The following is a 24,904-nucleotide window of genomic DNA, read 5'->3' on the forward strand; positions in this document are numbered from 1 at the left end:
GTTCAATAACGCCTGGAACTTCGAACGGCGTGTTTACGATAAAGTGGTATTACTAATTTAAAATGCACCGCTGTTACCGGTAGCTCCTTTTGCATCTCGTTTCCTACAAGCCCATCGCACCTCCTACAAACGCAGTCTTCCTTCAGCCGACGGCAGTTATATATATATATATATATATATATATATATATATATATATATATATATATATATATATATATATATATATATATATATATATATATATATATATATATATATACACACACTATGTCAGGCGTCCGTCATGATCCGTCCACCACTCTCTCCCATAGGCGCGCGCGCCCCTAGCAACCGGAGCCCCACCATGTCATGCTTAGGCGTCGGCAGCTGTCAGCAAGAGCTATGGGCGCGCACGCTTAGTTTAACCGTGCACGCTAGCTACTAGAGCTGAAAACGCATAGCACGTTTCTCGCGACAAAAAACTCCACGTGCGGCAAATGGCGCTATAGGCTTCATGGTGTAAGAAAAAAGAGAACATTATTCTTCCTACGCTGGTTTGTCACTTGCGAAGTGCGAAACGTCGTTATGGGCGCTATGCAATGCATTCGCATTTCCTCACAAATCCTTCCGGGGCGGTGGGGTCTATTTTTCCTATCCGTATGCAATCATTTTTTTTACAAAGAAGCATTAAAATATTGTAAGTGATACATGATATAAAAAAAAACTGCAGGCCCATGTAGAGCTGCTCCAGTGAGCCTTAGATCAGTCTAGCCACTTGTAAGTGTCCGTTCGTTAGTTGTAGCATTATATTTTGAGCGTTTTTAGCAACAGAGGTTCCCTTCTGCTTACTTTCTTTCAGGACTGTGCAGTGCAAGAAAAGAGTCATTTCTTTCTCGGCTTGCATCAGAAAGTCTGTTGAACGGAAACGCGAACAGCAAACATTTCGCACCAAGCCTAGTAAGCTCAGTTCTTTTATTACTGCGACTCAAGTAGTAAATGTCCATGCATGTATGATACAAAACTAGTGCAAGTACGCGCAAGCTAGACAGAGAATACAGCCTGTTAAGGTTATGTTTAGTTCCCTTACAAACAGTTTTCTCATCACTGTACCTTGTATAGGTGGAATTCTCAAACATTTACATGTTGAAATTAACATGACATATTTAACTACAGTGTGAACGCGACATTAAAAGATACTAGATTATGCCACCATGCATTACTCGCGGCATTTGAGAGCTAAAGGTGATGACTGAACGACTAAGAAGAGAAGTGGCGGCTACTATCGTTTAGGTATGATGGCGTCATTAAGTGCACATTTTGTGCCACAAGGACGAAGTCAACGATGCACTGCACGTTTGACAATGTGCATAATAATTGATTGATATGTGGGGTTTAACGTCCCAAAACCACTATATGATTATGAGAGACGCCGTAGTGGAGGGCTCCGGAAATTTAGACCACCTGGGGTTCTTTAACGTGCACCCAAATCTGAGCACACGGGCCTACAACATTTCCGCCTCCATCGGAAATGCAGCCGCCGCAGCCGGGATTCGAACCCGCGCCCTGCGGGTCAGCAGCCGAGTACCTTAGCCACTAGACCACCGCGGCGGGGCATAATAATTGCAAATGGCGCATTTAATGGTAAAGTGTGTTTGAACACATCGCTTTTCGCCCACTCAGACATAAAGCGGCGTTTTTCGGTGAAGTACATATTTGAAGCAAAAAAAAAAATAGTGTTCTCTAGACTCCGCTCACGAAACCTGAAATTTCCAAAGAACTTGAAAAGTTCGCGGCATAAGATTGCTAAATGTTTTTGTTTTTTGGCGGTATAAAAGTGGACCAGCCTTTCCTTCAATAATTTATTTGGCAAAACTAAATATTTTCCTTGCTCTCATTCTATGATCAATGTAATTAAGCAAACGCAATCAAAACAAATATAGTCATAGTTTTTCAAAGTAAAACAGGCTTACCAAAAGCAGTCGCAGTCGCTGCTTTTAGCTGGCGTTCATACCTTAGGGGAAAAAAAACATAACACAAACATTTAACACAACAGCTCTTTGCGAAATGTAAGATACATACAAAGTCTGTCCCAAAAGTTGTTCCAGTGACAAAACATAGAAGTGCAACAAGGGATGTCACCTTCCCCGCTTAATACTGACCGGTTAATATTTAGCAAGAGCCGTTACGCTATAAAAAGTAGGATGTTATACTCGCAGTTTTATGGCGCCTATCCTTAGTCAAACTAACGATCTATGAACACACAAAAAAAGGTTCAACATCAAATTTTTTTAGAAATTTGGCAATGTTAGTGCGTAAACTGATCAGTTTTGCAAAATAGAATACGTGAGGTCCTTCCCCTTGATGCCTTAATGGAAAGACCCACGCACAAATAGGTGAAATGCTTTCGACAACACCGTAAATACATGAAGGGTGGTTCTGGAGAGAATGTTCCTTTTGAGTCTATGCCTCGTAATTTAGATGGAGTACACAGTAAAAGTGCGGTGTGACTGTATTTGTTCGCGCTCCATAATATTAAAGTAAACAGTCCTGTTCTCGGCAAAGCCTTCATGTGTGACTATAAATGTCACGCTGTACCTATTTACATCACCCCATCCTCTCCTACTGCTTTATTGTTTTTGTTCGATGAACCTGCCTTGTCATTCATGGACGAAAGTCGTGACAACCAAATTTCTTCTCACCACAGACAAGCTGTCAAAAATGATGAATCGGATATATTTTGTGGCGTGTTTTTGATGTTTTCTTCAATGGATTTGTAATATTTACGGCCATGTGTCGATAGTGTGCATCGACAAGCTTCTTGATGAAATTTGCTAAGGCAAATTGCCGGGCTGGTTGGATGGGATTCATCATTTATATGGGTATAGCGCACCACGACAACAATAGCGCCTGTGTTGAGGGTCAGTGAAGAGTAGATATTCCTATTCCTGTATCTGCAACAAGTAGTCTTGAGAACTATTTTTAAAATTAAGACCCATCATCGGTGTTTATATACATAAGAAGGTGTGGGACAAAGAAACACATAAACATTGCAACTGCACCAAGAAATTTAAAATACTTAACCCAGGAATGAATATCGCCCAGCAGTCACTGAAATAACGTTAATATATGTACGCAACTGCATGTTTAAATATCAAAGGCAAATGAAAAAAATGATTCCGACACGTGTGCTTTATTGTTTATTTAACCCTCTACAATTTTGTTTGACTAAACTGTTTGTACTTGCAACCAACAGGTTCTCCTCAATATACTTATCGACCAGCAATATTTTCACTGTTGCAATTACGCCGATGATCATATCACGTGTGCGTCCGATGAAACGGCCACGCTACAAACGCTATAAGTGCCAAAATCTGTCATGTTCGTTTGTTTGCTTTTTTTCTCGCTCGTATCAGTTGTAGGCTGCGTAAACAGTGCAAACGACGAGAATGAAATAAACACATACTACAAGATTGGTGCTCAACTTCCAAATGGTGTTTTTTTTTAATAAACGGACAGTAATCTAGACCCTGTGAATCAATGCCGCGCACGTTTCAGCAGATAACTCTCACAATCTTTTGTTTCATAGTGTGCGCATATTTACTTCATGTCCAGGGCATGCATGAGGGTTCGTTTCTCATAAACACTACTTCGAAGTTCAGCGCCAGCAGTTATGTTAATAGCGCGTGTTTCTTTCGTACTCGTCGCTGGCGATGTTTACGTAACATGCAAAGATGAGTCAACTCACGCTACTAAAGGCATTGTCGCGTCAGTTGTGACTACGCAGCACAGTAATCGCAGAACTTCGTTTCAATAAATATTACCCAACTAATTGCATCTCGTGTCCACACATAGATACTTAGCGCATTCGCCATGTTGGGTAGAGTGCCGTTTCGGACAGCTTAAACGACACATTGACACTACAATATTATGAGTGAGGCAAGCTCATAACAGTCATCGGTCCACGATTCACATTTTCGTCAGAAATATGTGAATGTCTCAGCCACATCAAGCTAACTCAGTGCAGGTGAAAGAACTGTGTATAATAGCGATTTTGTTTCACTGAGTTTTCTCCTATCGTTTGGTAATGTTCCGCTATTCCGGGCATCGGTTGGAGCACTCACCGGCTCCTCTGAGCGAGGCAGAGAGATATGACGAGCGCCAACATCACGGACAGGAACACCGAGAGGCCAATAAGCCACGTGCGCATCTGGTCCTCTTCCCGTTCGGCGTCGCTCAAGGCGTCCGCCGGCTGCAAGTGACGGATAGTGTGAGCAACGCTACGACACGACGCTGCCGCAACTCTCGCTTCCTCCGATTGGCGATATCTCAGCAAAATGAGTAGCCAAGTAGCCACGTGAGCGAGATATTACGTCATCGAGCACAGACGACACACACACAAAACAAAATACTGAGCGCAAGACATTGCTGAGTAAACTCAAAATTTTTGAAAGGAAAACACTGCAAAGCACTTTAAAGTAATCGTTAGATGTGAAAGAGGTGCTCTTTTTAATGATACCTGTTGTTATGTCTCGAAATCTAATTTCAACACCACCCAATTCTGAAAAGATATGATATCGTTCATTTGATTTCCGGGTCTTCACTTGCTCATTATTTGTGTAATCGCTTATATGTTTACTGCGTAGCGATAATCAAAATGCACGTGCCCCTGGCACATGTACTTACCTCGCTATAGAGTACGTTGAACTCTTTAAAGAGCTTATCGAGGAACTCAATATTCTTGTCTATCAATCTGGAAACAAAATCGGGGAGGCGAAGGTGAGGTGCAAGGAAGTTTAAACCACACGGTTTTGCCGGGGGCAAGGAAATGTCAGGGAACACGACTCACGTGAGAACGTTGGACACCTCTATGATGGAGTTGTCGTCCCGATTCACGAAATGCAAGTAAAGGTCGCTTCTGCAATGCGTTCAAGAAAATTCAGGTCATACACGGCGGCGTCAGCGGAACACGATGGTGTGAACCAGGGTCACTTACTTTTTTCGATCTACAGAGCCGTCTTCATTTTCGTGTACTTTGTATTCGTCAATATTTACAATGGCTCCGGTGATGTTGGCGAGGACCCTGTCAAAAGAATCAGAGGGAAAAAATCAGTGATTCCGACTAAAGTCCGCCTAAGCTTTGTCGACAGGTTAGAGAAACGCTTACTCTCGAAACTCTTCCATTTTTTCCCGGAACTCTTCCGGTGTCAATCGAAGAACGAAGCGCACACGCTGGTCTTCCCGCAAGAGGTAGATCTGTAAAATACATAAAAACAAGCGTGTTAGGCAACAGCAGCTCATAAATTTTCATGGTCAGCTCTGGTATATGAATTCACTAGCCAAGTGACACGTTATTATTAGTTTTATTATTTTTTGCGTTTAGCGTGATTTTCGCTAGTGGTGGAGGTACTGTAGAGTACACGTACTCTGTCAATAAAAAAGACTTGAGGACCAAAATGTTTAAGGTACAGCCTAAAACTTTTTAAAATTTATATTATGCTATACCTGCAAGGCATTAATCAACCCCTGTAGAATTTCGTTTATCCGTGTGTAATCACAGATTCGAGCGCAATAAAAAATAACACCATGAAAATTTAATAACGCAACAATCCGAAAGGCAACTTTTGTTAAGGCAAAACAGAAACTTGTGGTTGCTGCTTTGCCTCATCAAATCGCATTGTTCGCGGAACGCTACTTTATTTTGGGGCGTTTATTTTCTTCGTTAGATTCATGGAAACACCAAAAAACTAGAGTGGTTTACGCAGCAAATAAATGGGAGTGAGCTCGGTGTTGAGTTCACGTGATCATGAGTGATGATCAGTATGATTACTGTTGAGAACACAAACATTGTCACTCACAAACACGCTGGCAGTGTCGTAGAAGCCCTCTGTGTCGTTAGCGATGACCTCAAAGTCAAAGTACCCCTTCATGCCCTTCTGCGGATAGAAGTTGAGGCTCAGGTCTCCGGTGCGGTGGTTGATGAGGAACGGTGGCCCCGTCAGGGATTCCAGCCCCTCAGAAAGCGTCCTCCGGATTTCACCACCGATGTAGTAGCTGACCACACTGTTGATGCCTTCGTCGCGATCAATAGCCTGCAGCACGCGAATGCACTTTTCACGAAAGCGTAGTCATACGTACAGAGCACACATGTCGGGTATATCTTTATTTGTCATGGATCTCCGCAGCTGCAAACACCTCCGCCTGTCAGAAGCTAAGCACCATGTGTAGCCCCTAATAAGACATGTGCAGCAATTTTCTTGAACTTCCGAAAGCTGATTTATCACAGGTTCCTATCTGTCTTATGTAACTGCTCGCTGTTGCTAGAAACGGTGGCAGGAAGTTTTTGAGAGGAAAAAAAAAAGAACTCGCAGGAAGTGGCTCACATCTAAATCTGCGGATTTCCTGTGCCATAATACGTGAAAGTGGTAATTGTACGTGAATGCATTATGCTGAGAATGTGGGCAACTTTAATGCAGACTCAAAGTGCGGTTTTTTTGTACCTGTGTTTCAATTATCAATTAACTCTATTCTGCTTTAGTAAAAGATGAATGACCGAGTACGGTAAGGCATCCAAGGTGTGTAGTACGCCACCATGCACAGTTAGACATGAGTAAAATCTAGTACTGGGTGTCGCTTTTACCAAAAATCACCTAAATGACTGAATGACTTACAACGTAGAAGCGCTAGGAGGCGTATAAAAGTTCACAGTGTCATACTAGCTCTTGGCTCCCCGTAGTCTAATAAAGGATAAACATCAGGTGGTTTTCAACAAACACTCTAATTACAGCGGCACCCTGATAGGGTAACTGTACAACACTTCGATGAAGGAAGTCAGGACGGGGGGAGGGGAAGATTTATACACTAACATAAACACCATCAAAATCAGTTTTTGCTATCCCGGTGTCTTCTAAAGAATTCGTTGTTTCTTTACAATTGCGGCCTCTTGAAGCATGGCAGCACTTCCCTTTGTGGATGATGTTCAGCCGTCAGCAGTTTTATTCTCTGATGCGTGGCCTCGGCTCGCTTTACCTGAGGTCAGCGTTACCAAGCGTTGAACATGATATGCTTGATGCAGTTAACATTAGGTGTAGCGCGCGTTGGTTTCGCTATTAAATTTCTGTTTCCAGTCTACCTGACCGGCGGGTCGAATTCACTCACTTCGCATCCCGTTTTCGCCACGTTTCGCTCCTGGCTACGTTATCGCGCGCACCCATGGCGTTCGTTGTTCTATTCTTATCTCGAAAATGAACCATTGCGTCCGGCAGCTTACCCGCCTTACGAGTGTGAATTCACAGCAAAGAATCACATTTATAAATAGCAGAGCAAACACGTGTTCATGGTCTTTGTAAAAGTTGCAGAATAAATAAACCTCAAATGCGGTGCCCTCCACTACGGCGTCTCTCATAATCAAATAGTGGTTTTGGGACGTGAAACCCCACAAATTAATCAAACCTCAAATGCGGTGGCGTTGTTCATGGTCTGATTCAATCATTTTCAGACAGCGTCAATTGAACTGTTCTCGCAATTTAGAGTGTACCTTTCTGTTCGGTTTACGCTGCACGGAAGATGTCGTATAGAGCGCAATGTTTGTGCGTGTTCTCAGCAAGAAAGACGCATGGATACGTCGCAAACAAAGTAATTTTTGTGCGTTGTTATTGCATAAAAGCCTAAACTGCCATTTTATCTTACAAACAAATTGTGGTTCTGGGACGCTAAACCCCATATATTGTTACTCACACAAATCTTGTGCTCCAAGACCACATCTTTCGTGCAGCGCGAACCGAGCAGGAAGGCACACTCTAAATTGCGAGAACAGTTCGATTCACGCTGTCTGAAAATTATTGAGTCAGAACACGAACAACGCCACTGCATTTCAAATTTATTGGGCTACTTTACAAAATGCCTTAAACGTGTGTTTGCTCTACTTTTTATTCATGCGATTCATTTTGAGCAGCGGCTGCGAATTGAAACATGAAAGGCACGTAAGCTGTTGCACAGATTGCTTCATTGTCGAGATAAATATAAGACAACGAACGCCGTGTGTGCGCGCGATAACGTAGCCATGAACGAAGAGCGGCGAAAACAAGACGCGAAGTGAGTGCATTTGACCCGCCGGTCAGGCAGACTAGAAACAAAAATTTACTAGTGAAACCGACGCGAACTACATATATCCTTAACTGCAGCAAACATATCATTTTCACCGATTGGTGGCACTGACCTCAGTCCAAGCGAATCGAGGCCACGTGTCGGAGCGTTCAAGTTAAAGGTGCTCACGGCTGTACTCGTAAGTAAAGGTTGCGTTACTTCACAAGGAAGTTCAATTGTAGTGGCTAAAGCCTCCCGAAACCACTGCCAGTTTTCGCGACATTGCTTTGTGCAGGTGCTTTGTGCGAACTTTGTGCTCTTTAGCGTGAGGCGCGTCGTTGGGCGCGTGTTGAGTCACATAAAAATTTTGAAATAGACGGCTCGGAACAGATCCGGGACATGAACTTCCCCGACAAGCACGATGCGGAACTCGAGACGGTGCACGAAAAGTCGGCACAGTCTCGCAAAATCCGGTACGGTTGGAAACACTATCCCGGGACGAAGACTTTCCGAATACTCTCCCGCTACAGTATTTTAGGACAGACAGTTCTGTTTGTACATAAAATGCGTTGAAGTACTAAGTTGTTAAAATTACCGAGCGAAAACACCCAGGTTCGCGCACTGAATTCAGTTGATTCATCGATTGAGAACAGCCAGTAACGATAGCAGGAGGTATACGCACCTTGACAGTCATGAAGACAACCCCAAAGTCTGCCTCCATTGTGACACCGCCGGTGAAGACGCGGCTCACAAACTTCGGCGGGTTGTCGTTAACGTCCAGCACAGTGATCTCGACCTGGAGCAGTGTGTTGTCCTTGGGGTCGAAACGGCTCACGGGCCGTGGCTCGTGGAAACAGTCGTCCGATGCGCGCACCACCAGCGTGTAGTTGGCCTGTTCCTCTCTGTCGAGTGGTTCTGTGGCCGACAGCTGGTGAGTGAAGATGTCCAGTACAAAGCGGCCTTTTTCGTTGCCCCCTGTGCAAGTGCAGTGGCGGCTGTCAGCTTAGGTGACACTTTGAATATTGTGAACGAAGGTTGTGGTAACACTTTGTAATGATATTAGTGAGAAGCCTTCATTACACAATGCAGATCGTAGCGCCTTTAAGGTGACTTCAAATAAACTAATATGGAATTTCGCTTCTTCAGTATACCGAGATACGATAACTTTTCGTACACTCAGGCACACTTGCTTATTTTCGTCAGTTGTTACGAATGCATTTGGTTATTAGATTACCTAATCATGCACACTTATCGCTTCAAATATCAGCACGTAGTTAAAATTCGAAACTCACCGACTATGTAGTAGCACGGTATGGGCTTCAGGATGCTAAGGTCATCGTCTCTGTCGATCGTGCTGATGAGCTTGTAAGTTTCCACTCCTGGTTTCAGATTCTCCGTGAATGTGAGTTGGTGCTGTGGCAGAAGCAAGAACGGGGAGGACCAACTTACTTACACGTAATGCAGCCGATAGCTTATCTCTTTCACGACTTTGGGAAAAGGACACAACGGTAAACCGAGTGCACCCGATTGAGTTCAGAAAATCTGGTAAAACTTCTACAGTATCTGACAACCATAATCCTGCATAAATATATAGGTAAAAAGCTTATATATTAGTACGTAACCTCGCCAAACCCACTCCCTTGTTTCAGTAACCCCCCCCCCCCCCCGGAGAAAAAAGAGGAAGGAAAGTGATTTTCTTACGACGTCTTCGGTGAATTCTGGCGCATAGTCGTTCACATCCGTCACGAATACAGTGAGGTCCAGGTCACTCGACAAAGATGTCGGCTGCCCCAAATCGTAGGCTTCAACACGGAGCTGCATGTGCAACGTTGGATTTGTTAAAATGAGAAACAGAACTGTGGCCATCAGAACTACGTGAAAAATACGCTAATACGGCTTAGAGGTGGAATATTTTTATAGTTCACGTAAGTCAGGTTAGGTTAATGACTTAGTCATTTTGCCTATAAAATACTGCAGTCTGCCGGCACTGGATTCCTCAAATATGAACTATACAACCACGCTTGATATGGCTCAATGACTGCGTGACATTACACAGCTGTACGAACAAGATGTCGTGGACTTGATACTCAGGCTATGATGGCCGTGCAGTCCAAACGAGAATGCACCCACAAAATCTCATTTACCATGTTTTTAGTGCCATTTCACGAATCAAAGCTGCTCCACAATGAATTATGGTTACCGCCGCCATTGCGTCTCTCATAGCCATTTGTGTCAACTTGAGGTGTTTAGCACTACACCAAAATAACTGAAAAAAAAAGCCTCTTTCGCTGCGAGAGTCGAGCAATGAATGTGCTAGCGATAACTTGGAATGTTATACACAGTAAAAATAGAATATCGCTCCTTTAGTAGTTGGCGTGACATAACTCGACAAAACGCTGGTATAAGGAAACTAGGGCGCTACAGAGAGCGAAGTGACCCTACTGTCTATTGCGTCAGTGCAAATTGAGCGCTATAAACTCAGTACGTATAAACGTTTCAGACGCATGCAAATTCTTGCCAAAATAGAGCGCACTTCACCACGCTCGGCCCTTCAAGTTTCTCAGCTTCTTGTGGAGCCACGCAATCTTCCTTCCTGGAAGGAACCGCAATGGGCCTTTCGCGCGACGGAGATGACCAACGTGATTCCTCTCCGCTTCGGCCACAATATTTCGCTGCCCACGCACACTCTAACTCGCACATGGAAGATAAGAACCACAGTTTGAGGTCATCACCTTTGTAATTTACACAGAAACTCACGGCAACGGCGGGAAAAATGCGCCTAGAGTACTCATATAATTGCTATCGCAACGACTGCAGCCATCGCACAAGACAAATAAAATAGCTAGACGCACCTCGTACACCTTCTGCGTCTCACGGTCCAGCGTCTGCCTCAGTGTAATGACGCCAGTTCGCTCGTCGAGCCGGAAGGTCCTCCAGTGACCATTAGGCAGGTCCTTCAGACGGTAACGCACCTCTGCGTTCGCTCCGAAATCGCTGTCCTCTGCACCCACTTCCACCACCACGGTACCTAAAGTCGCATTCTGGTGGAATAAAAAAAATGAACGTAGGAGCTCAACATGCCTTCTGTGCACAAACGACTTTTCTTTTGTAAAGCGCGAGCTTCTGAATTATGCAAGTTTTGGTCGTAACTAATTCATTTAGCCATCAGATTTACAATAATCTTCATACTCCCAACGCGAAGCTCTTACAAACGGAAAGAACAGAATGCCAGAGGCTAACAATACACGAACTTTCTGTAGTAAAAGTTTTTCTCTAACTCATTTTTTTATTAAGTAGAGCAAAACTTATTTTGGTTGGCTGTCTCTAGGCAACAGCATAAAAAAAGTGTCACCAACTTGACACCTCCAGCAAACTGCACTAAATGAATAAGCCCGCAAATGCGCTGAAAAGCATGGATTGAAGTTGCAATACCTTCTTACATATCTAAGTATTATAACCCACCACTACCATTGTAACGTTTTCTGTAAACAATCGTCCTAAATGAGCTATTTGCAACGTTTTGCGTTAATGCTAGCCATGAACGTGCATGCAGCATTGCTTATTGTTACTGTTAGCATCTCGTTTACAACAGTAAGATATGCATGCTAATATGATTGTGGATTCTATTTGTTTACACTACTTTCCTTGATCTAAGTGATTCGTCGTACTGCGTGCTAAGGAGTGCATTGTTCTTGAAGGTACGGTTCATAATGGAGCGCAAATGCAGAGAGTGGATCATTCGTTTCCACGTTACCGCGAACCCATGGCTGAGTCAGCGCGCGCTTGGCTGTATGTTGCGTTCACCTCGGGAATGCGAATGGTGTGGTTCTGCGGTGGCTTGACGAACACCGGACTGTGGTCGTTGACGTCGGCTACGCAGACGCTGAACATCTGCACCGAGGAGCGCGGTGGCAGGCCCTGGTCCTGAGCCCGCAGCGCCACGGTTGCGTTGCCTACACGACCCCGAAGTGAGTAGCGCGTCGACACACGAGCCGTGTTGTCTGGCAGAGATTCCACCTCGAATAGATCTGTGCATGGCGAAAGTAGGGCAGTCATAATTGAGCGGAGCTTCGAAAAACGCAGCTGGTACTAATGTTAGACCACGCACGAAATGCAGGCCGGTGAAGAACTTTAATATATGATAAAAAAGAAAGAAGCTGGCTACAGAAAAAAAGGCGGAAAGAGCCACGTATCCTAAAATTGTTGTGTGAAATTGTTGTATACATTTGTTGTGTGATAGTGAACACTCTACCGCTTACACAACTCGCAAGGAACAGAGTAAAATCATAACACCTCTAGTTTCATATTTTCACAGATTCATTGCTACAAATATTCATTCTTTCCTTAATGAGAGCAGTAACTTTGCAAATTATGCTGCATTGCATAACGAACTGTCAATGTTTGAAAGCTGCTTCACTTGAACCATCACTCATCGTATTGTATTATTCGGTTTATTGAAGTTATTCAATTTTTCTGTAACAGACATTACGTGTATTATGTCACTCTGAGAAATCATTGAAATACGCGTTTTTGAAATTCAGTCCTGTATCGTACTTACTTTACTTATTAATTGTATTTTGATTGTTTCAATACATGTATCTATTCTCAGAAATTTTGCTATCCTGATATAATACTTCAAAAAAAGAAAGGTCGCAGCATTGATAAATAAATAAATAAATAAATAAATAAATAAATAAATAAATAAATAAATAAATAAATAAATAAATAAAGGCAGAATCGTTACACACATCTATGAATGTTTCACATAACTTACTAGACCATTATAGTTAACCGTTAGCGTGATGGCTGAGGTTAAAGGAATGGCGTTACTGTGCAGCAAACGTTCGTTGCGGACAGCATCTTATAGTGCGGCGGGATAGCTTTTACATAGTTTACGTTTCTCAGCTGAAATGCTGGTGCCATCTATCGGAGAGTTGATAAAATAAAGAAACAGTTAAAAGTAAATGAAAACGAGAATGTTTGCCTGTTTCACCGCGCAAAGCATTGCTGCAAATTTGTTTTAGTTATTGATAATAAAAGTAAATCAATATGAACCAAGCACCAAACGCGAAAACATTTATGTTGCTAATTTGTTTACATCGATCTTCTAGTTAGACCTAGAGACGTTCTAAATGGGAAGCTATCTCAAAAATTACGCTAGCTTATCCGCAATAATCGGTCATTGAAGCTAACTGAAGGCAAGCGAAGCCATCTTAAACAGTCGTTTGCTGCGATCGAAGTGAATCTTTCATCAACTACGCTAAAATCATTTCGAAGCGGGCGTTCCTAAGCGCCACCATGTTTACGCACACCACGCTAACGTGGTAACGTTAAATCGGAAAAATAGCGCACGTACGATAAGCGGTACGAGTAACGTACGTATCTGCTCATGCGGACTTCGATCCCGCTATTTCAGTATATACGGTATACTATAACTGTCTACTGTTCTTGTAAATCAGGCTACTCCTCACTAACTGCATTAATGTGGAGAAGCCACGAAACACGTGCGTACATGAAGAAATACATACATACATACATACATACATACATACATACATACATACATACATACATACATACATACATACATACATACATACATACATACATACATACATACATACATACATACATACATACATACATACATACATACATACATACATACATACATACATACATACATACATACATACATACATACATACATACGAAAACGTCAATTTCTGCGCGGACGCACACACTACGCACGCACTTGCAAAGGCAAAAGAATGCCTTGTTCTGTGTATTCTCTTTCTACGAAGTGTTTGCTGGCAAAACGAGCTACAGTGTCCCATTATGCGAATGGGGAGGCATTCCGCTGCCATACTTGACAAAGTGTTATGAGTGGTGCTGAAACTCAACATGAGTTTCTCTATCGCAATGTGCGCGGGTTAATGGTAACGAAACCGTGGTTGCATTCACTCACCGGCTTCGTATCCGGCCTGAATGGTGAACACGATCCTGGCATTCGGCGTCGTTGGGTCGTCCGCGTCCATGGCTGAAGCCAAGAACACCGTCTCGTGGATGCGAATGAACTCGGTGACTTCGGCACAATGTGTCTGCCGCACGAACACCGGTACCTCGTCGTTCACGTCCAGCACGCGTATGCTAATCTGCAGCCAAAAAACGAAACAATATAGAAAGAAGCTGTATTTCATCGGCACTCAGCAAAGGAAATGCTAATGAGAATAAAACATTTCTCGCTTTTCCAAGGCTGAGCCGATGGTTAAAAAGATGCTAAACGCAGTCATCACACAGGTAAAGTATGCTAATTTTCTTTTCGTTGACATTGAATGACTGCTTACGTTATTAATACTTTACTAGCAGTACAAGTAACTGTACACAGACGAAACAAGAGAAATGTTTTGAAGGCTGTTTTTTTTTCTTCTTAAACCCAACATTAATTGGAACTAATAGACAAGAAACTGCAAAGGAAAGTACAGTGGAAATAATTCTTGACAGGGACCGAGTCTGCGACCTTCGAATAACGTGTCCGAGGTTCTGCCAACTCAGCTATGGTGGCGGTCATCCCCCGTTCAATTTATTGGGTATATATGTACATTTGAACCTGAAAGTGTTAGTCAGCCCCACTAGTAAATATTACGGCGAACGTAGAACACACGTTTTCTGCCTGCTAGCGCCACGAAGAACGTGATCTTTTCAGGAGTTGGCAGCTAACCACTCTTTAAGTTACGCACTGACGATGAGAACCACAGAACAGTAGCTCTTAGTGAAAAGTTCTGGTGGCTTAATTCGAAATCTTGTGCGTGATTTGTTCCTAATGCCTCACTTAAAAATGTGTATTTGATCACCTTTCATTCGAAAATAAGTTCAAATAAAGTGAGGCAATTCACGTTAAGTAATAATTTTTTTTAGTGTTGTGCATGTTGATATCACGAATGTGTACGCCCAGATATGACGCAACTATAGAAAATACTTCGAATACATTACATCGGTCTGCTCGCCTTTTGATTAGTGTTCCATATGTGGACTACATAGGATCGGTGTAATAAGATTAATACGAGACCGGATAACGTAGATAATTCTAATTGACAATGCAGGCAACAGAATTGCCAGTTTTTGACAAGAATAAATGAGCTTTTAAGAGTAAGAAAGGTTATTTTTGCTTTACCTGTTTGAACGTCCTTCTGCTCTCATCTGTCCCGAATCCGGCTTCGTAGTTGTCCCATGCTTGAACTATCAACGAGTATGAAGACGTTTCTTCTCTGTCCAAAGGCATAGTAACCGTGATGACACCCTGTATGGTGAAAAGAGACAGAGCATGTATTAGAAAAAGGAGAATTCAGTTTTCCAGCAGTGATCATAAAACTTTACAATTGTTTGTTTGTCCTTATCACTTTCGTGGTGAACTATCCTATCCTGCACGTTCTTAGGCGGACCAACAGAAGCCATCACATAATGAGCGGTAACAATGGAAGGTGTTTGGTAGCCTTATAATAACAACAAAACTTTATAACGGACAGCACTTTTGACAGAAATCTCCCAGTTAAATATAAAGCTAAATTAGGACCCCTTTTTTAGTTTTATCATTTTTTCAAATTGTGGTGAAGCTTATACTGATTGCATCTTCGTGAAACGACGTCATAATAAAAAGCTTAATCATTGGGTTGATAAGACAAGAAATGAAGGGTTCTCCTCTGAATTGTCGTGACGTAAAAGGTGACAAGAAACGCGGCAGGTGATCGTCAAAAAGTTTTAAACAATCACACACTGATAGCAGCTAATCAAGAATAAGGGCGCGTATCAGCGTATTGGTATATGGAGGCGCCATCATAGTGGCACTACCAAACTCGAGCCAACAAACTCTGAATTAATGACAGGAGGTTGAAGAGGACATTGAATGACGAAGTGAAAGCCTCGCCCCTGCAAACGCATTCTGTGCGGTTATTTCTTTATCCAATCACCTCTTTTTCTGCTGGCCGATCACCCACAGGAAGTGCCACATTAGTTCTTTTTACATGTTCTACTCGAAATGCCAACAAAGTGAGAACCTCCATTAAGTTGCGGCACACGTGCTGTGACGATCGAAAAGAAACACTCCAAGCACTCACCGTGTCTCTGTCGATCTTGAACTTTCCGTCGGTTCCGGCGGCGTCCAGGGCGTACGTGATGCGGCCGTAATCGCCGACGTCGGCGTCTACCGCGTGCACGGCCGCCACTGACGCACCCAGAGGGGCGTCCTCAGAGACAGCGAACTCGGAGGGCCCAGGTCGGAAGATGGGATTGTTGTCGTTCTCATCGAGCACCTGTATCTGAAGTTCGGTGGCTCCAGACAAAGGGGGCACGCCTGAATCAGTCGCCTTGAGCGTCACGTTAATCCAGCTGTGAGCTTCACGGTCAATCTTGTCTGCTACGGTCACTTCACCTACGAAGATTTTAGCAAGAGAAGTGGTTATCACTCGAAGCAGCGTGTCATATTTTTTACGTGTCACTAATCACAATCTCATGTTGCTCAAAGGAAAGGTCGAGTGAGTTTATGCACCATCGTTGTGGTTCCTGCGAATAGGTGCCGCATTTTGTGTGAAGTCGCTTGGAGAGGTGCTTGAAAATACGTTAGAAAACGTTTCATCTTTTAGTAAAAAATACGCTATAAATACACCCCCTCCCCCACCTTGGTTGCTCATTTGCGGAACGTTGTACATCGCGCAAAAATGTAGGTTTTGTTGGTTACTAAATTGATGCGCATTAAGCCTTTAATATGAACACCCAGTCACTTTCTCAACGTTTTCTATTTAAACCCTGCAAGTTCTATAATCTAATCAACAAGAAGTAATATCTCATCTTATCCGGTATATTGCGACCATGAACGATTCAGTTACCTTGTTCATAACGATCGCGAAAATGTGTGCGAGCCTTAGTCACATATTGCGTAAGGTGACAAAACGAGCATAACAGATACCTGTTTTTCGGTCAATTCCTATCAGTGCAAGGTATTCCATCTTTCCTTCCAAGGAGTAATATATTGTCCTGTTCTTGTCCGCATCTATTGCTCTAGCAGTGACGATCGGTGCGCCAACCATTGAATTTTCAGTCACTGTTTGGCGGTAGAAAGATTTCTTGAAGCTCGGCCTATTGTCGTTGACGTCGACTACGTTGACAGTAAGGGTTGCTGCAATAGAAAAGACACAAGCAGTGAACACCTGCTTATCAACTTTATAAAAGGCGGTCAATTTTGTAAGGAAACAAAAAAAAAGTCACAGCTTCGCTGCAAGGGCGAAGCAATTAATGTAATAGCAACAACTTTGAATGTAACACTGAGGACGGCTAGCAGATCGAAACTTGCAGCGCGCTGCTCACGCACAAATGACGCACGAAAACAACACATACATGACGAGAGCTAACTAACAACGTTTACAGCTCGACGCCTAACGCACTGTTTACACAAAAACGACGCACGAAACGGAACCACAGGTACAGACACGAGTGCGAAGTAACGAGTGTCCCAGTTGTTACTTCGCTGTGTTTGAAAAGCGCGCTCTTTTGGCAAATGGGGCCTTCCCGGTGAGAGAAGTGACCTTTGTGGCCCAACCAACCTTTGTGGCCCAACCAACGTTTGTGGCCCAGTGAAAAGCCAAGTCACACAATTGCCCCACCGAAGTATAAGCGCGCGCACACAAGCACCTAATCCCCCCTCCCTCATCTGCAGGGCAAATACGCGTGAGAGATAAGCGCGCTATGGCGCATCGTGACGAGCTGGGTGCCGAGCGCGGGCGGCTTTTTTTTTCTTTCTTGAGTTTTCATATATATAGATACGTATACATATACGGTGCATGACGGCGGTGACGGCAAAAAACAGCCTAGACTGTGTAGATTATTGCTATCACAATGATAAATAATAATGTGATACAGGTACCCCAGCGAACATGTATAATGAACTGAATCACTAAAGCACGGCTTTACAAGCTTTACAAACTGCACCCATCTGCAGTTATATGGCACATGCTACATTTACTCTAACAGCGTTTCGCTTGTACCATAAATCAAAACATCATACTTCTGCTATTAGGAAAAGGAGGATGATTTTTTGGTCTCATGATTAAGGTCTCTTCATTAGAAAAGTCAAAACTACTTATTCGAGTGCCTAGGCAAGCAGATAAGGTCTAAATTAATTGGCTATATTAAAGAAAAAGTGCAATGCTCTTAATCAATGCTTTTGAATTAAGGTAAAAATCTTCGTAAGAGACTGGCGTACAAGCCCAAACATTCTCCACTGATCGCATCAGTATTAAGCTCTGTGCGACTTCGATTTGATTGATATGTGGAGTATAACGTCCCAAAACTACCATAAGATTATGAGAGATCCCTATGGGAGGCCTCCAGAAATTTCGACAATCTGGGGAACATTAACATGCTCCCAAATCCGAGCACACAGGCCTACAGCACTTTCGCCTCCATCGAAAATCCAGCCACCGCAGCCGGGATTTGATCCCACTACCTGCGGATCAGCAGCCGAGTACCTTAGCCACTAGACCATCGTGGCTGGACATACGGCTGCGGTTATTGCTACATATTTGTAGAGCAAAAGTAGCATTAACGCGTTCAACCTGATAAGTGATCTCATCTAGCACTCACCTGTCGCCGTTTGCCCAGGTGTTGCAGCAGCTATGTCCTCGACCTTGACGCACAACTTTATGGACTCCATGACTTCCCGGTCGATGTTAGACTTGACCATGACTTTCCCTTCGAGGTTGTTGATTTCAAAGCTCTGTTCGGCATCGAATTCGCTTACGAGGCCACCATCTTCGTTTCGTGCCTCACTGGCAGTTCCATGACATAGTGAGTACCTGAGCATAGGCCTATCGTCTTGGTCGGTTGCGCGAACTATGGCTACTGTATGGCCCGCGACACTGTTCTCCACCAGGTTCACGCTGCCGGGTTCGTCGAACCTGGGTGCCTTGTTGTTGACGTCGATGATGGAGATGTTGACGGTAATCATCGAGGACTTCTGCTGTTCCCCAAGCCCACCATCAAGTGCCAAAATCTGTAGGCTGTACAGGATTGACTTTGGAAACGTTCTGTCCGGGTCCATGTTGGCACCGGGTGCCACGGAGATGACGCCTGTGAGGGCGTCGATCACAAACTTGTCTTGCGCACCATTCTGGATTCGGTAAACGACCTTGCTGTTGCTGGGTGAGTGATCGTGGTCCTCAGCGAGCACCCGGACCACGGCTGTGCCTTCCTGAATGTCCTCTGGAATTGCCTTGGATACAAAATCAGTGGGAAACTCGGGAGCGTGATCGTTGACGTCTTGTACGTAGATGACTACAGTGACATTGCTCGAGAGTGACGGCCTGCCCATGTCATAGGCGCGAACGAGAAGGTTAAACGTTCGGACATCACCCCTGGGTTGCGCGATCCTCTCGAAGTCTAGCGGCAACCTAGGCTTGATGCGGCCCTTGACCTCGTCGATGGTAAAGTTGTTGTCAGGGTCCCCGTGCACTATCTGGTAACGGACCTGGCTATTGGGGCCTCCAGCTTGGTCGGCGTCTACGGCCTGCGCAATGTTGAACAACCCGTCAAGGTCAACAGTCTTTATTTAAAGACTTCTTTCACGGATGTAAGTTTCTTTCCCAAATAAACGCTACTATCTATTGATTGCGAAATGGTTTAAGACGACTGAAGCCTGCTGTCACTAATGAGTCGGCTCAGTATCAGATTCGCACTCCGACAGTGACGCGCAGGCTCTGTTCTGGGGAAATCAATTTTGGCTTGGTGTACAAATGCCCTTGCTGGGAAAGGCTAATTCGATCGATACGTTGCAGACCACAAATAGGTGAGTTTGCTGAAGTCACTTATTCACGCCTACCTCCCTATCTCTGCTCTGAAGGCGTCGTTACCTTGCAACCTTCGTTCCGAACTTCCACGGCAAGGAAAAATTTGTGTTCTATTTGTTTTCGTAATGAAATCAGCCAGCTCTCTCATTTCACGAAGCGTGAAACAGCGCGAGAAACGAGGACTTGGATACACAAAACATGAGCGCAGCACAAACAAGATGCAGGGCAGTCAAGTCCTCCATCGACGATCTGCCGCATGTTTTTTTTTTACTTTTTATTTTGAAAGCAGCCCATGCATGCAGAATTCTTCCTGAGCACGCACATCAAATAGACTGGCGTATTGAGACAAACAAAATCATGCTTAGTGAATTTGCACTCTGCCTACACATCCAGCCTGCTAAAACCTAGTGACCAACTTTCTAAGAGAAAAAAAAAATAGATTGCTTTGATTTTTTGGATGAGCCCTGACTTACCGCATATATGACTCTTTTTAAAATAGACACAGGAATTCTGTCTGCAGATCATTCTGTTTTATTCGGAGAGACGTGAAACACTCCTTCCTCCAAAAGAAAAGGGAAGACATGCATAAAATATGCAACGACTCGTTTTTCTTTCTAAAATTCACTCCTGTGCAAACGTAACTGTCCATGCTACAATAATAATAATAATAATAATAATAATAATAATAATAATATAATAATACCTTGAATGGGCCAACCAATTTCAGTGTATGTTCAATGTAATTGAAAGCGGACTACACTGCATAACGTTTCTTCACGGATATTGTATGAATCTAGGCACGCGAATCAGTACACGAGCTCTTTACAAATCACGCAAACATTAGTCATACCAATCATTAGTCATACGCAATCATTAGTCATTAGTTTACACTTCACGCAAACATTAGTCATAAAAATTTATTTTTTTCAGCTTCGTATAGCTGATCTAAGAATAGACAATGAAGCAGTGTTTCCTAGAGCTGCCGTGTACCTGATTTTATTTTTACCACTTTTTGCATTTCCTTCATTAAATCTAAAACTCACCATGACAACGAGCGGAGTGCGAAAGTCCAGCGCGTTCTCGCGTATGCGGGCCTCGTAGGAAGGCAGCACAAAGGCCGGCGCGTTGTCGTTGATGTCCTCGAGCACCAGGTGAAGCTGGACGGTGTTGCGGTTGCCGCGACCGTTCTCGTCGCGTGCCTCCACTGTCAGGAAGTGTTCGGGTGCCGTCTCACGGTCCAGGCCGTGCGCCGACGTGGCCACGACCACCTTGCCCGTCTCGGGATCCAGCCGCAACCTGCAAACCGCACGAGAAAACCTCGTCCGCTCTTCTGCTCTCTGAACCATCGAAGGAACGGAGGTCATCGTCGTCGTCAAGTGCCACTCATAACAGCGGCCAACGAGCACTGGAGAACGCCCCGCCGATTTCACCTCCGAATAAGCTTTATGATATGAAATATGTTTAGAAGTGTCGCAGTCAGCACATAACCCGGAAAAAGCCAGTAAAAGCAGGCCCATATATATGGTGCAGAATTTCGTGCATTCCCAGCGTGTAGAGTATGAGGTCACTTGAAGTGAGCAAAAATACCCTGCACAGCAGAATGAATGGGCTCTTTCAATAGCCGTCGAGGGTGCGAATCAAACAGCCCGTATCCAGCGTTGAATAATATTCATTTCCGAGCTTTACCTGAAACACTCACAAAGCACAGAACAACTTATACTATAAATAAGTTTATTACTTTCACTTGCAATACCTTCTGTTTGAGCTCCACGAACGAATTTCATATGTCCATTAGTAAAGCTTTTTGTTGGGATAGTTGGTACATGTTACAAAAAACATTAGACGACGTAAACCACAGGGAAAGAATAGGCTAAACAAAAGAGCGTCAACTCGCAACTAACTCCATTCTTTCCAATCCACCTCAATAGATCTACCATGCCACACATGCGCAATAACACAGTTACGTCACATCGCACAATCAGGAACTCTCAATACACGTGCTAGTTCAGAAACCTGTAAAAAAACTATGCATTAGCGACACTTCGGCCTTCAGTTGAACTAGATATTTTGGTGATGAATTTTAGGGTCATATATTGCGTTGGTTTTGCAAGAATAAAGTTACTTGCGAGTTGACGCTCTTTCTTTTCGCCTATTTTTCCCCGGTGTTTTGGGTCATTCAATTTTTTCCTGTTATATGTCCATATCGAATCCCTGCTTTACGTACATTCATGATTATGAATTGAAAAATTGATAATTTGGATGTTATTCTTTGCAAAGAGACGAAATGCGGCCGTTATAGAGTCGACTGAGCCAGAGTAAAATAACGAAGTGGTCTTTCTATAAGTCCCTTCCCCAAGGTTTCACACAGTCGAGTTGTTTATAGCATCAATTTCAGTTTGGAGCCACCAGCAGGGGGGACGCCATCAACATAACATACGCTTATATAAACAATTCATAGCACTGTACTTGTGCCCGGAAGTGTCATAAGAAAACGGCGTGACGTTGACAAGACTCTGGCAGGGGTATTAGTGATATCGATGGGCAGCACGGTTAGCGTGTTTCAGATACGTAGTTTAGTGAATGAGAAGAGGTTACCCCTACTTCTCATCAAATTATCGGTGTCAAATTAACGATCAAAGTGACCCCGCTGCTCGTTCCGGCATGCAACCGCGAATATCGTTGTGGCCCTCTTTTACGACGGAAGTCCCCCAATGTAATAACAATGCATTTGCTTACTTGTCCGCTATTTGACCTCGGATACTGGTGTAGCGGATTCCAGAGGTGCCGTAAATTTCAGAGTCCGCGTCTTCAGCCTGCAAGAGAGATGGGACTTGAGTGACGCACACGCATCGCGTACCTCTGCTCAGAAAGACGGCAGTGCTCGAAGCGCGTGAAAGAAAAACGGTTCGCAACAAGTCACCGCTATACAAGTTGTCAAAATATGGCAAGCAAGAAGTACAACAGAACCACTCATATTTATGGTGATGTTTTTTTTTTTTTGCCTTATATGGCTGCCGTCGTACCAGCCACGAGCGGGTATACGTTCATGATCAATTTTCATGACCGAATATCTGCTGTCCTAATAATAGTCCAGATCATACACAATGAAATCTCAGAATAATACACGAGCCACGTTAGCATCATCCGTAAGCGTCGTGTAATTGAGAATGTTAACGAAAAGAGGCGAAATACAAGAAATTGTACGTTCCCTTTAAGCATTGCTTACGTGCACAAGCGAACTATTGTAGGCCCCTTATAGGGAAGGAGTTCGACCATCCAGTTTCGTAGTATAATTCAAATATGCGTGCTTTTTTCGTCAGTGTATGCGTCCTACTGGATTCAACAAAAAGTCGCTGCGCGCATACGAAATGCGAAGACACGCGTCAAACGTCCTAATATGCATGCACAATATCACTTTCTCGCGACGCAGCATGCTCACCCTGACAACGGTGACCACAGTTCCAGCTGCCGCGTTTTCGGGGATGGTCGCCCGGTAGAGGTCCTCGCGGAAAACCGGGAAGTTGTCGTTGGCGTCCTTTATGTGCACCGTCACGTCAGCCGTCGATGTCTTGGGCTGGTTGGACACCATCTCCCTCGCCACGATCTGCATGCCGAGCAGCGATGAATGCAGGTCACAGCGACACGCCAACTTTCGCGTGTGTGTGCTCTGTTAGCTTTATAGTTAGAGTTAGTATATCTGCTTCAAAATATGTAACACAAGAGCGCAAAACGCACAGCTTGTAAATGTTCGCAATGCAAAGTGCATGCGTCGTGGGTGTTGCATGTTCGAACTCTAAGCCCGAGCTCCAGCCTGCAGTCGAATCTCAGCTATATCAACATTTTTATATGCACAAATGATATTCGTAACAATCAATTAAGAGCCAAAAGCGCGATATAATTATGAGGCACGCCGATAATATTTTTGTAGTCTTCAGCACAAGCTACTGAAGAATAAACTATTAGTTCTTGTAGATCTTGGTCAGAAAAAAAGTTAGGATAGTATATTATTCGCAGATGGTATGTGTGAGAAATCAGAAAGCGTTACTTCCTGGTTACAGCACACTGGTTCCATCTAAAATGCACTGACCTTACTAACCTTGATGATAATATATGCTATTTCTTGGTGCAAGGGCCATGTGATATCCAAAGAACGACAGTACATAAGACAAATGGTGTGGGCAAGGAGTATGTTGACTGGCTGTATGGGGGCCTAAAATTCCTCGTGCTAAAGGCGGGTAAATCAAAGGTATTAAAATTATAAGAGCGATACGACATGTTTATTGTGAAAATGAGTGGCTGACGGTTGTAATAATAAAGTCATGAAGATTTCACAGACGTTAATGTCTCTACAACGTCCTAGTTTCCAAGGGCCACGAGATAGGAGCTTGACATTACTAATCGCTCGCCCCGTGGTAATCTTTGCCCTCCCAATTACGCAGACTTCATCGACTTGATGCCGTCAAATCGCCCCAATATATCGTTCAAGCTTTATGAACAATCAGAATCCAGAAACATTAATATTTGCTTTTATCACTAATCACCGGTGGTGCAGCAGTATATACCAAAGAAATAATCATTTAGGAAAGTATATTCAGTTCCATTAAAGGATCGCAAGCTAACTTCTCTTCCGTATATGAGCTTGCCACAGAACTTCATTTCATGTTACTGTGATTGCAAAACGCATCCACCCTTTCGACGTGCGTACCTTGAAGTTCATAACCTTGACTCGTTCGTAATCCAAGTAATCAGGGTTTTTAACGCGGATCATGAAGGAAGCCTCGTTGACGCCGATGGCTGGCGTGACGTCAAATACGCCGTTGTCTTCTTGGAGGAACAGTTGGAAAGTGCCGTTGCTGCCCTGCAAAAATGAAAAGCGCGTAGATTTTCTTAGCTTTGACGGTGCAAAACGTCCTGCCGCAAACTGCTGCGATAACAAGAACAAGCATAACTTTTGGCCAAACACACAGTATGGCAGTATATTCGGGGCCCAAGAAGGCCATTTTA

At 43.7% G+C, this 24,904-nt stretch overlaps 1 protein-coding gene across 2 annotated transcripts in view; it reads right to left on the bottom strand.

The window, feature by feature from the left end:
* The window catches only part of Cad88C (cadherin 88C), a 169,731-nt gene that overhangs the window by 10,595 nt on the left and 134,232 nt on the right, over nt 1–24,904 (bottom strand). For both annotated transcript variants that reach the window (XM_037413789.2, XM_037413788.2), the window contains exons 13-33: nt 24,606–24,758; nt 23,340–23,504; nt 22,637–22,713; nt 20,944–21,196; nt 18,699–19,620; nt 17,026–17,235; nt 16,178–16,491; nt 15,238–15,363; nt 14,032–14,218; nt 11,868–12,091; nt 10,916–11,104; nt 9,765–9,878; nt 9,356–9,476; nt 8,746–9,038; nt 5,837–6,070; nt 5,146–5,234; nt 4,975–5,061; nt 4,828–4,896; nt 4,665–4,731; nt 4,103–4,230; nt 1,952–1,992 (exon numbers count right to left, since the gene is read on the bottom strand). In XM_037413789.2, coding sequence (XP_037269686.2) covers nt 1,952–1,992; nt 4,103–4,230; nt 4,665–4,731; nt 4,828–4,896; nt 4,975–5,061; nt 5,146–5,234; nt 5,837–6,070; nt 8,746–9,038; nt 9,356–9,476; nt 9,765–9,878; nt 10,916–11,104; nt 11,868–12,091; nt 14,032–14,218; nt 15,238–15,363; nt 16,178–16,491; nt 17,026–17,235; nt 18,699–19,620; nt 20,944–21,196; nt 22,637–22,713; nt 23,340–23,504; nt 24,606–24,758 — 4,063 coding nt within the window. The remainder of the gene's footprint in view (nt 1–1,951; nt 1,993–4,102; nt 4,231–4,664; nt 4,732–4,827; nt 4,897–4,974; nt 5,062–5,145; nt 5,235–5,836; nt 6,071–8,745; nt 9,039–9,355; nt 9,477–9,764; nt 9,879–10,915; nt 11,105–11,867; nt 12,092–14,031; nt 14,219–15,237; nt 15,364–16,177; nt 16,492–17,025; nt 17,236–18,698; nt 19,621–20,943; nt 21,197–22,636; nt 22,714–23,339; nt 23,505–24,605; nt 24,759–24,904) is intronic.

This window comes from Rhipicephalus microplus, chromosome X (genome assembly GCF_043290135.1).
Source record: "Rhipicephalus microplus isolate Deutch F79 chromosome X, USDA_Rmic, whole genome shotgun sequence".
In the NCBI taxonomy this organism is placed as follows: Eukaryota; Metazoa; Arthropoda; class Arachnida; order Ixodida; family Ixodidae; genus Rhipicephalus; species Rhipicephalus microplus.